At 43.4% G+C, this 12436-nt stretch overlaps 1 protein-coding gene across 2 annotated transcripts; it reads left to right on the plus strand.

Annotated features, from left to right (window-relative positions):
• Nucleotides 1–10167: 10167 nt before the first annotated feature.
• Nucleotides 10168–11840, plus strand: LOC133255948 (brain ribonuclease). 2 transcript variants are annotated; one of them, XM_061430598.1, is made up of 2 exons: nucleotides 10168–10272; nucleotides 11059–11840. In XM_061430598.1, exon 2 carries the CDS (start codon nucleotides 11084–11086, stop codon nucleotides 11585–11587), a length of 504 nt encoding a protein of 167 aa, XP_061286582.1. In that variant the 5' UTR covers nucleotides 10168–10272; nucleotides 11059–11083; the 3' UTR covers nucleotides 11588–11840. The 2 variants fall into 2 exon arrangements, with proteins under 2 accessions (XP_061286582.1, XP_061286583.1); XM_061430599.1 differs by having other exon boundaries at nucleotides 10232–10338.
• Nucleotides 11841–12436: the final 596 nt, after the last annotated feature.

Raw genomic sequence — 12436 nt, forward strand, 5'->3', positions numbered from 1 at the left:
CACAGTTTCCATCTCTGGTGAGGGAACTAAGATCTTGCAAGTTATATGGCCAAAAAGAGAGAGAGAAAAATCAGAATGCAAACACAGAGATTCAGCATCATTACTATTGAGCAGCAGAGAAGGGATGTGAACTGATCTACAGGATTACTAAGGATAGATGTTGAAACTCATTTCATTAGCTTTCTATGTAGTTTTCCTTTTTGCCAAAACAGAGGAAGAGGTAGACCAATCTCTAACCAATTTTCCCATACATTAATGTCAATTAAAGATCACCGATAGAATAAAGAACTTCCATTTGATTTCCCCTTTTTCTCTCAGTGGTCTAATTTCCTCCTTTATTGGCCTCATTTATCATGGTCTAATCAACCTATTCATGCAGAGAGCAGCCAGCCCTTCTTCTCAAGGTGCATGGCCACTGGGTACAGCCTGCCCAAGTGCCTGGTGACTTGTTCTCAGGATAGGTTCATTGAATCCTACCGATCTCACAGACCTTTATATGTTCCTGATTAATATCAAGGCTTCCTTCTCATTTCTCTGCCTGGTGCAAACCCTGCACCTGCCCCTACCCCCACTGCAGCTTCTCCAGCAAAGGCTTCAGTCTTCTGAGGTCACCCACCTGCTCCTCTCTTTTGTGTACATTTCAGCTGTCTCCATGGAGCAGCTTGAGACTGGTGTCCTCATGCAAAAGTCTGGAGCCATGGACCTGCAGGCTATACAGATTCCTTCCCTGTCTCATCCACGCTGTCTTAGCTGTGTACCAGAGAGACCTGTCCACCTGTGAACACCTACACACATTCCAAGTCTCAGTTTAAGGATCACCTACTCTGTGGTGCCTCCCTTGGAACAATTTCTTTTCCTTGTCTTATGTTCCTTGATCAATGAAAACTTTTTGTGTAGTTCTGTTCCCCCTGTAGAATTGTAAGTACTTTGAAGGCAGGACGGGGGAGCCTGGTGGGCTGCTGTCTATGGGGTCGCACAGAGTCGGACACGACTGAAGCGACTTAGCAGCAGCAGCAGCACTGTGTCTCATCTCCATGTGTTAATAAGGACTAGTGTGTAGTAGATGCCTGGTAAATAATTGTCAAATAAGTTAATTATAGTGCACACCTATCATAAGGGAAGTCAATGAGGTAAAAGGAAGTACAACACCATATCCCTATGTTAGTTTGCTTCCCATTTAGTTCAAAACTAAATTTATATAAGGACACAACTGAAAATGCAAGGCCACAGAAGCATCATGTAAGCAGTGCAGAAAGAGGTTCTGAGTTCAGAGGAAGATTAGATGCCTCCTGCTGAAATAGCCAGGAGAGTCTATTGAGGGTCAGGGGGTAGTTAGTTGAAGCTTGGAGGTGAATAGGACGTGAATGGATGGGCAAGTGCACCCTTGGCAGCAGGAATGGCAAAAGATTCAAAAGGAAAATTCAGAAAACGGTAAGTAGACAGCTTTGGCTGGCACAGTAATTTAACCTTCATGCAGTACTTTTATCAAATCTGTTTTTGTATACAAATTTGTCAATTGACCCAATAATATCTTTGGCATCTTTTTCCCTCTAGCACTGGTTCCAGCCTGGTGTGAAGTGGCACATTTAGTTGTGTGTCTCTTTCACGTCAATTCGGTTCAGTCGCTCAGTTGTGCCCGACTCTTTGTGACTCCATGGACTGCCTCATGTCAGGCTTCCCTGTCCTGTCCATCACCAACTCTCGGAGCTTGCTCAGACTCATGTCCATCAAGTCAGTGATGCCATCCAACCATCTCATCCTTTGTCGTCCCCTTCTCTTCCTGCCTTCAATCTTTCCCAGATTTAAGGTCTTTTCTAATGAGTCAGTTCTTTGCATCAGGTGGTCAAAGTATTGGAGCTTTAGTTTCAGCATCAGTCCTTCTAATGAATATTCAGGACTGATTTATTTTAGGATTGACCGGTTTGATCTCCTTGTAGTCCAAGGGACTCTCAAGAATCTTTTCCAACACCACAGTGAAAAGCATCAATTCTTTGGTGCTCAGCTTTCTAAAAGCATCAATTCTTTGGTGCTCAGCTTTCTTTATAGTCCATCTCTCACATCCATACATGACTACTGGAAAAACTATAGCTTTGACTAGACGGACCTTTGATGGCAAAGTAATGTCTCTGTTTTTTAAAGTCTCTTTAGCCACTGTTATTTTTTTAATTAATTAATTGATTAGTTATTTTCGTCGCTCTGGTCTTTGTTGCTGTGCGCAGGCTTTATCCAGTTGCTACAAATGGGGACTACTCTTTGGGGGCCATGCTTTGTTTCGCTGCTGGGCTTCTTATCTGGGCTTCTCTTGTTGTGGAGCACAGGCTCTAGGCCCATCGGCTTCAGTAATTGCAGCATGCCAGCTAAGCTGCTCTGCCACATGTGGAATCTTCCCTGGAGCAGCAATCAAACCCACGTCCCCTGCATTGCCAGGGGAATTCTTATCCAGTGTACCACCAGAGAAGTCCAGCCACCTTTAATCTGTTACATTTCCACAGTCTTTCTCTTTTTTTTTAGGTCTTTGAAACTTTTGAAGAAATCAGCATCTCCCTTTTAAATAGACTTCATATTTTATAGCAGTTTTAGATTCACAGCAAAATTGAGCAGAAAGTACTAAGAGCAACTGTGTATCCCCACTCCCATCCCTGCCACATGCCTAGCATCCCCCACTATCAACATCCCCTACCAGAAGGGTACATTTGTTACAGCTGGTGAACCTACATTGATACATTATAATCACTCAAAGTCATAGTTTGCAAGATGCTTCACTGCTATCTGTGTACATATGTACACAATTAAATTTGCTTTGTTTTCTTGTTAATCTATGTTTTGTTTGATTGACAGGTCCCCAGTCACTGAAACTTAATTGGTAGAGGAAAATATTTCTTTCTCTCCTGCATTACCTTGGTGCTGTCAATGCAGGGGCCCAGGTTCGATCCCTGGTCAAGAAATTGGGATCCCACAAGTTACTTAGCATAGCCAAAGAACAAAACAAAAACAAACAATCCCCACCCCCAAACCAAGGGATTGGACAGATTGACATGCACAAACAGGTAAAATGACTTCTTAGAGATTAGGATGCCTTGTAGGCTATTGAAGAAGCTTATTTGGGTTATTGAAAACTTGTTCATATTTGAACGGTGATTCTGAAATCTTCTTGTTGGACCAATGCCCTGAAATTCTTCTTGCACTGGAAAGATGCCACAAGAATGACTAGTTTTGTGTAGCCATGCCCAACACCTAGGTGGGACTCACCTGGTGAATACAAACCATCCTGGGCACCTCTAGGGCAGTCCTGTAACTTATTTCTATATTACCACTGCTGAATAAATGACAAATTCTAAAGTGATTACTGTGGGTATCCCCTCAGATCTGCAGAGTTGATAGGAAGATTATTTTAAATAAGATATTTGTATAATATCATATAAGGAACGAATCACCAGTCCAGGTTTGATGCAGGATACAGGATGCTTGGGGCTGGTGCACTGGGATGACCCAGAGGGATGGTATGGGGAGGGAGACAGGAGGGGGCTTCAGGATGGGGAACACGTGTACACCCATGGCGGATTCATGTTGATGAATACAAAACCGATACAATATTGTAAAGAAATTAGCCTCCGATTAAAATAAATCTAAATTAAAAAAAAAAACAATAGGTTTCTCCTACCTACAAAATGCAAAGCAATAGCTTATTTGCCTTGATAAAGTTTTTTTTTTTTCATTTTAACTTTGGTCAAATAAATTTTTTAATGTACTTCTTCTAAAAAATTATAAATTTTGTTATTGTTTAAAAAAATTATTAAAAAAAAAGATTTTGAGACTTAGCAGATGCAGAAAGAAACTTTTTTCGGGAGAATCTCTTATCTGAATAGGTAGAGTCTTCTGAGAGTAAAACTGCTGTAAATCCCCTTAGGGGAGTTTTATAGCCCAGAAGAAATCAGACCACTCATACTTGCATAGACAGACATTATCACAAATTCTTTTACATCCCATTTATTCCCCTAAAAGCTCATTTATTTCCTGTAGAGTCCCTCTCCCTCCCATTAAGTTGATGTATAAACCTTTACCCATGTTGTTTGGGGAACTAATTCTTTTGTGCTCCTCCACATGCATAGAATAAACACTGACAATTGTTCTCTTAATCTGTCTTTGGTCAGTTAATTCAGAGGCCTCATGAACTAAGTGGGTGAGAGTCACCCAGTTGTGTCCAACTCTTCACTACTGCATGGACCATGCAGTCCATGGAATTCTCCAGGCCAGAATACTGGAGTGGGAAGCCTTTCCCTTCTCCAGGAGATCTTCCAACTCAGGGATCCAACACACATCTTCCAGCATTGCAGGCAGATTCTTTACCAGCTGAGCCACCAGGGAAGCCTTTCCTCTTCCATGAACTAAAGGTAGAGGAAAAGTTTTCCTTCCAACCCCTCTCAAGATGATATGAATAAGATCTTAAGACTAAGAGACAAGCAAAACCTGGGTGGTGGGTGACCTATGGAAACAGGAAACTAAAATCTCATGCCTCACCATGTCTTTCTTGGCCCCACTTCCCCTTCCAAATTTATACACATTACAAAATAATGCTGACTTTACACAATTTTTTTCAGATTTCATGTGGCAAAGCAATTTAAAATTTCCACTTAAAGAATTCTGTTATTCCAATTAGGTTTCCTCTCCTCTCTCTTCCCCCTCTTGTTCCCTCCCAAAGGCTTTGAAACTCCCTGCTATTTTCAGCTCTGGTTTTTAGCAGGAGTTACTTGACTCTATCCCCTGTAGAAAGCAATTCCAAGATTACCCAGTATTATGTAATTCATTTTTATATTATTTAATTTAATTTATTTTATTTTTGGCTGCACCAGGTCTTCATTACCCTGCATGGGCTTTCTGTAGTTTTGGCGAGCAGGGGCTATGCTTCGTTGTAGTGCATGGGCTTCTCATAGCAGTGGTTTCTTTTGTTGCAGAGCACAGGCTCTGGGCACATAGGCATCTATAGTTGTGGTCCATGGCTCAGTTGCTCCACCACATGGGGGATGTTCCCAGACCATGTTCTGTCCACTGGCAGGTGGGTTTTAACCACTAAATCACCAAGGAAGTCTAGCCAGTATCATTTAAACGGGCTTTCTGCGGGAGATCTTAACCCCACCCCATGTGAACAATCACTCACTTACTAAGTACTACCTTAAGTCCTTTGCATCTTACCCTATTTTGTCTTAATAACAAACCTAAGAGGAACATGGTATTATCATCCCCATTTTAGAGGTGAGGAAACTTGCTCAGTGCTAAAACAGAAACATGCTAAACAGAATTTGGACTGAGACCGTGTAAACCTAGAGCATGGAGAGATATTTTGATAATTCTCACTCCAGAAGAATTACAGTTGTCCTCTGTTACACGTATATACATATATGGCTGAATCACTTTGCTGTACACCTGAAAATGACACAATAGTGTAACCTGCCTATACGTTAAAGGTATTATAAATTAAAATAAAATTGTGTTCCAGCAAACACAGGAATCTTTCTGGGAGGAAATTCTACTGCTAAGAAATATGAGGTTCTCTATTTCTTCTCGGAACATGAGGTCCATATTGCAAAATTCATGCTTAAATTGAAGAAAGTAGGGAAAACTACTAGGTCATTCAGCTATGTGAAGTGAAAGTTCCTCAGTCATTTCCCACTCTTTGTGACCCCATGGACTACACAGTCCATGGAATTCTCCAGGCCAGAATACTGGAGTGGGTTGCTATTCCCTTCTCCAGAGGATCTTCCCAACCCAGGGATTGAGCCCAGGTCTCCTGTGTGTCCGGAACTGGCAGGTAGATTCTTTACCAGCTGAACCAGCAGGGAAGCCCAAGAATATGGGAATGGGTAGCCTATTCCCTTCTCCAGTGGATCTTCCCAAACCAAGAATCAAACCAGGGTCTCCTGCATTTTGGGGGATTCTTTACCAGCTGGGCTACCAGGAAATCCCTAAGTCAAATCCCTTATGATTATACAGTGAAGGTGACAAATAGATTCAAAGGATTAGATCTAGTAGACAGAATGCCTGAAGAGCTATGGATGGAGGTTTGTAGCATTGTACAGGAGGTGGTGACCAATACCACCCCAAAGAAAAAGAAAGGCAAGAGGCAAAGTGGTTGAGCAGGCTTTGCAAATGACTGAGGAAAGAAAAAAGTGAAAGGCAAGGGAGAAAAGGAAAGATAAAACAACTGAATGCAGAGTACCAGGGAATAGCAAGGAGAGATAAAAAGGCCTTAAATGAACAGTGCAAAGAAATAGAGGAAAACAATAGAATTGGAAAGATTAGAGATCTCTTTAAGAAAACTGGAGATATCAAGGGAACATTTCATGCATGGATAGGCATGATAGGGGATAGAAACAGTAAGGATCTAACAGAAGCAGAAGAAATTAAGAGGTGGCAGGAATACACAAAAGAACAAACAAAAATGGTCTTATTGACTTGGATAGTCAGATGATGTGGTCACTCACCTAGAGTCAGACATCCTGGAGTGTGACGTTAAGTGGACCTTAGGAAGCATTACAATGAACAAAGCTTGTGGAAGTGATGGAATTCCAGCTGAGCCATTTCAAATCCTAAAAGATGATACTGTTAAAGTGCTGCACTCAATATGCCAGCAAATATGGAAAAGTCAGCAGTGGGCACAGGACTGGAAAACGTCACTTTTCATTCCAATCCCAAAGAAAGGCAATGTTAAAGAATGTTCAAACTACTGTATAATTGCACTCATTTCACATGCTAACAAGGTAATGCTCAAAATCCTTCAAGCTAACCTTCAGTGGTATGTGAACTGAGAACTTCTAGATACACTAGCTGGATTTAGAAAATGTAGAGGAACCAGAGATCAGATTGCCAATATCTGTTGGATCATAGAGAAAGCAAGGGAATTCCAGAAAAAACATCTACTTCTATTTCATTGACTACCCTATAGCCCTTGACTCTGGATCACAGCAACCTGGGGAATATTGTTAAAGAGATGGAAATACCAGACCACCTTACTTGCCTCCTGAGAAACCTGTATGCAGCGCCAGCAGCAACAGTTAGAACTGGACGTGGAACAACAGACTGGTTCAAAATTGGGAAAGGAGTATGTCAAGACTGTTTATTGTCACCCTGCTTATTTAACTTACATGCAGAGTACATCATGCAAAATGTTGGGCTGGATGGAGCTGGAATCAATATTGCTGGGAGAAATATCAACAACCTCAGATGTACAGCTGATACCATTTTAACGGCAGGAAGTGAAGAGGAACTAAAGAGCCTCTTGATGCGGGTGAAAGAGGAAAGTTAAATGGTTGGCTTAAAACTCAGCATTAAAAAAGTGATAATCAAGGCATCTGGTCCCATCATTTTGTGGCAAATAGATGGAGAAACAATGGAAACAGTGGCAGACTTTATTTTCTTGGGCTCCAAAATCACTGCAGACAGTGACTGCAGCCATGAAATTAAGATGCTTGCTGCTTGGAAGGAAAGCTATGACAAACCTACACAGCACGTTAAAAAGCAGAGATATCACTTTGGTGACAAAGGTGTGTGTAGTCAATGCTACAGTTTTTCCAGTAGTCATATATGAAAGTGAGAGTTGGACCATAAAGAAGGCTGAGCACTGAAGAACTGATGCTTTCAAATTGTAGTGCTGGAGAAGCCTCTTGAGAGTCCCTTGGACTACAGGGAGATCAAAATAGTCAATGCTAAAAGAAATCAACTCTGAATATTCATTTGAAGGACTAATGCTCAAGCTGAAAATCCAACACTTTGGCCACCTGATGTGAAGAGCTGACCCATTGAAAAAGAGCCTGAAGCTGGGAAAGATTGAGGGCAGGATGAGAAGGCACTGCAGAGGATGAGATGACAGCATCACTTACCCAATGGACATGAATTTTTGAGAACTCCAGGAGATAGTGAAGGACAGAGGAATCTGGTGTGCTGCAGTCCATGGGGTTGCAGAGTCGGACACAACTTAGCGACTGAACAACAACAAATTTCTTCTCTAAAGGGGATTTTGCATTTTGTCCTATCTCAAGTTCCTCTCCTCCACTCTGGCTTATGTAAGGAGGGGTCACTATAGATAAGATCGGCCACATACCCTCCTTCAATAGTCCAGGAGCATAGAAGTGGCCAGAACTGGGTGAGCTCACACAGAGGCTTTCTTTTTCTCTTCTGTGTTCAAGTACTCTTTTCTTTTTCTCCATATCTGTGTACCCTTCCAGCTGGGGGCCACTGGACACCTCTCCTTGCTCTCCCCACAGAGGTACTGGTGAGAGATGTGGAATTTTGGCCAAATCAATAAGATTGGTACTGTGCAGGGCCCTGTGGGGCTGCTGGCACAAGGCCTTTGCAACCTCCACTGCTTTGATTATAGGAAACAGCCTTCTTTCAACCTTCATGACCTTCCCTGAGTTCCAATGGGCAGATTCAAGCAGATGTTAATTAGAGAAGGGAGGGGATGAGAGACCAGGGAGACACTAACAGTCAAGAGCAGCCTTGGGGCAAGGTTCTCTTTTCCCATCAATGGATACACACAGCAATATCTTTAAGCTATTCTCCAGATTCTGAAACCCCCTCGAGGTGAGATAAGTTAACAAATGATGGTATATTTGCTGTCCACAAGCATGTAGACCCCAGAGCACTTAGTTGGTCCTGAAGGTTGATGATGTTGACTCCTAATTACCTCACTCACCAACCCATTGGAAGAATGTCCATGAGCTGATCATGACCTCTTTTACTATAAAACATGTCACTATCTTCCCCTAGTTGGTACATTCGGTTTTGAGGGCTTAAACCTGCTATGTCCCTCTTTGCCTGGCAAAACAATAAAGCCATCCTTTTCTACTTCACCCAAACTCTGTCTCTGAGATTTGATTTGGCACTAATGTACAGAGAAGCTGAGCTTTCCTCATCAGATAAGAATGGACACATACTCTACTTCAACTGTCCAGGTGTGTTGAAGTTGTCAGAACTGGGTGAGGTCATACAGAGGCTTCTTTCTTCTCCATGTTCAGGTGGAATCAAGACTGCCAGGAGAAATATCAGAAAGCAAAGAAGAACTAAAGAGCCTCTTGATGAAGGGGGAAGAGGAGAGTGAAAAAGCTGGCTTAAAATTCAATATTCAACAAACTAAGATCGTGGCATCCAGTCCCATCACTTCATGGCAAATAGATGGGGAAAAAGTGGAAACAGTGACAGACTTTATTTTCTTGGGCTCTAAAATCACTGCAGATGGTGACTGAAGCCATGAAATTAAAAGATGCTTGATCCTTGGGAAAAAGCTATGACAAACCTAGACAGCATATTAAAAAGCAGAGATGTTACTTTGCCCACAAAGGTCCATATAGTCAAAGCTATGGTTTTTCCAGTAGTCATGTATGGATGTGAGGGTTGGACGATAAAGAAGGCAGAGTGTCAAAGAATTGATGCTTTTGAACTGTGATTTTGGAGGAGGCTCTTGAGAGTCCCTTGGACTGCAAGGAGATCAAACCAGTCAATCCTAAAGGAAATCAGTCCTGAATGTTCATAGGAAGGACTGATGCTGAAGCTGAAACTCCAATATGTTGGCCACCTGATGTGAAGAGCCGATTCATTGGAAAAGACCCTGAATCTAGGAAAGATTGAAGGCAGGAGGAGAAAGGGACAACAGAGGATGAGATGGTTGGATGGCATCGCCGACTCAACAGACATGAATTTGAGCAAAACTCTAGGAGATGGTGAAGACAGGAAAACTTGGTATGCTGCAGTCCACGGAGCTGCAAAGAGTTAGACACTACTGAGTGACTGAACAATACATTCTTCTCCAGATCTGGGAACTCTTCCAGCTAAGGGCAGCTGGACACCTCTCCCCACTCCATGCAGCCTTCCACCCCAGAGGTGCTGGTGGGAGATGCGGAATTTTGTCCAAAGCATCTGTTCCCATGATCATATGTTTTGTGTCTTTAGCTAACCTCAAAGTGCTATTTAATGCAGAGCAAGGACTTGATTGGGGTTTGAATATCAGTGCTATAGTGGTTTTCTCTGCTGCTTATATTAATAGAAAGAAAAGTTCTTATTGGCAAAGGTGTACTCTTCCCAGTAGCACCCAAAGAGGGCGCCCTGGGCAATTCCCCACCCATTCCTAACATGACCTTGTTTTCTTATGGACCAAGATGCTCCACCCACCCTGCTGTTCTTGGAAGCCAAGCCCCTCTTCATCTGTATAAGTTCCACATCCCTGGGATAGACTGATTGCAGAAACTGCCTTCTTTCTCAGAGACCAAACTAGAGACCCAGGTAAGCAGCCCAAGAAGTGGTCTCAGGAGCTGCTTCTGCTTGAGGGTTTGAGAAGGGAGAACCAGGGTGAGTGAGACTAGCCTGAGAATTGGGCTGGGCAGACAGGGGCAGGGAGCAGAGCTGGGGTCAGGAATGGAGCACGCAGGCTGCAGAGAGCGCTTGGGGCTGGAGAAAGAGAAGCCTTCAGGTTGGGGGAGGCTCAAGTCTCTCTTAGGAGCCCAGTGGCATCCTTTATGGTGTGTTGTCAGACACAGGACAGGAACTGAGTTTCCCTTGTGCTGTAGGACAACAGGGCTCTGTCAACCGTGATCCTGGATGAATGCTGGTGGTTATCTCAGGGAAGCCCACAGTCCGTGGTGTCACAAAGAGTCAGATATGACTGAGCAATTGAACAACAACAATAATCTCAAGGATACAATGTGTCTTACTCAAAATCTGGCTTATTTATTTAATGATTTATTCAAAAGGAATATCTAACTTACCACGTGAATGCTGGGTTTATTTTTCAAATATATTTCATATCAAAAGATTTTCTGTATTCAAAGACAAAACTGCTAGGATTTTAGGTCACTTCTGGGGTCACCACCCAGAGGGGAGGATGACCCCTCTGTAGGGAGTGGGAGTCAAATGTTTGTGGGAAGAGTATATGTGAGTGTCTCCTTACTTAGAAAAACTCTTAGGACAAACATCTTTCTGGTTAACTGTAAGCCAGGGAGGCTACAGGTGGGAGCTGGGGTTCTCTTTCGAGGGCGATGCTTTTCCTTCTCTGCCCTTTTTCCCTGGCAGGTTTCTCCAGGGGAGTGCGGTCATCATGGCTCTGAAGTCCCTGGTCCTGTTGTCACTGCTGGTCCTGGTGCTGCTGCTGGTGCAGGTCCAGCCTTCCCTGGGCAAGGAATCTGCGGCCGCCAAATTCCGGAGGCAGCACATGGACTCTGGCAGCTCCTCCAGCAGCAACCCCAACTACTGCAATCAGATGATGAAGCGCCGGAGGATGACACATGGACGATGCAAGCCAGTGAACACCTTTGTGCACGAGTCCCTGGATGATGTCAAGGCCGTGTGCTCCCAGAAAAACATCACCTGCAAGAACGGGCATCCCAACTGCTACCAGAGCAAATCTACCATGAGCATCACAGACTGCCGCGAGACAGGCAGCTCTAAGTACCCCAACTGTGCCTACAAGACTAGCCAGAAGCAGAAATACATCACTGTGGCTTGTGAGGGAAACCCATACGTGCCAGTCCACTTTGATGGGGCGGTGCTCTTACCTGCCACACCCGTACCCTCACTGCCACCTCCACACAGGCTTCTCTGACTTGAGGGCAATAACTCAAGTTAGGTTTCTTATTCAACACACACACACACACACACACACACACACGTTAACCACATGATTCCCTGACCTGAGGGCAATAACTCAAGCAAGTTAGGGCTCCTATCCAACCCACATGTGTGCCCCTGGCCTGAGTCTTGCCCCTGTGTGTTTTGGGGGGTGAGAAGAGGGTTGTGAGATGGGACCCATATTAACCAAATTGCTGCTTCTTTCAATAAAACACTCTTGCAAACCACCTGAATTCCCCATTTGGGTCCTGTTTGTGTGATTGCTCTCTTGCCAGGGGTGAGAAGTGTGAATAAGGTCATTTGTGCTGAGAGGCGAATGGAATCCTTAAATGCCACCTCTTCTAACTTTTGGTTTTCACTGCTCTAAGATAATTCCTCTCCTTGTAGGTTTCTTGATGTCCAATATAGTTTTAAATTGTGGGTGATTTTAGCTAGAAAAGATCTATAGTCTGGGACACTGTTATGCTTGGTGAGCTGACAGAGGGTGAAACTCACATACAAAAATCTCTGACATAGAAGGAAAGACTATACTTCCCAGGGGGAGACCCTGTTCCATCTTGGGATGGGGGGAAGTGAGTGTATGAAATTATGACCCCAAATTTCCATTTTCTTTTTTTTGACAGAGCCACTGCTAAGTCAAAAAGGTGGTCCTCTGTTACTTGCAAAGTTAGAACCCTCCATTTAGGAGCTAGAAAGGACTTCAGAGATCATCTAATAAGGGAAAGATAAGTAGATTTCAGCTTGTGGACCAACTCTAAGTGGAAATGCCTGCCTAGAATGTTGTAGAAAAATGCGTAAACAGTGATGTGATAGAGCAGTGGTC

Source organism: Bos javanicus, chromosome 10 (assembly GCF_032452875.1).
Source record: "Bos javanicus breed banteng chromosome 10, ARS-OSU_banteng_1.0, whole genome shotgun sequence".
Lineage (NCBI taxonomy): Eukaryota > Metazoa > Chordata > Mammalia > Artiodactyla > Bovidae > Bos > Bos javanicus.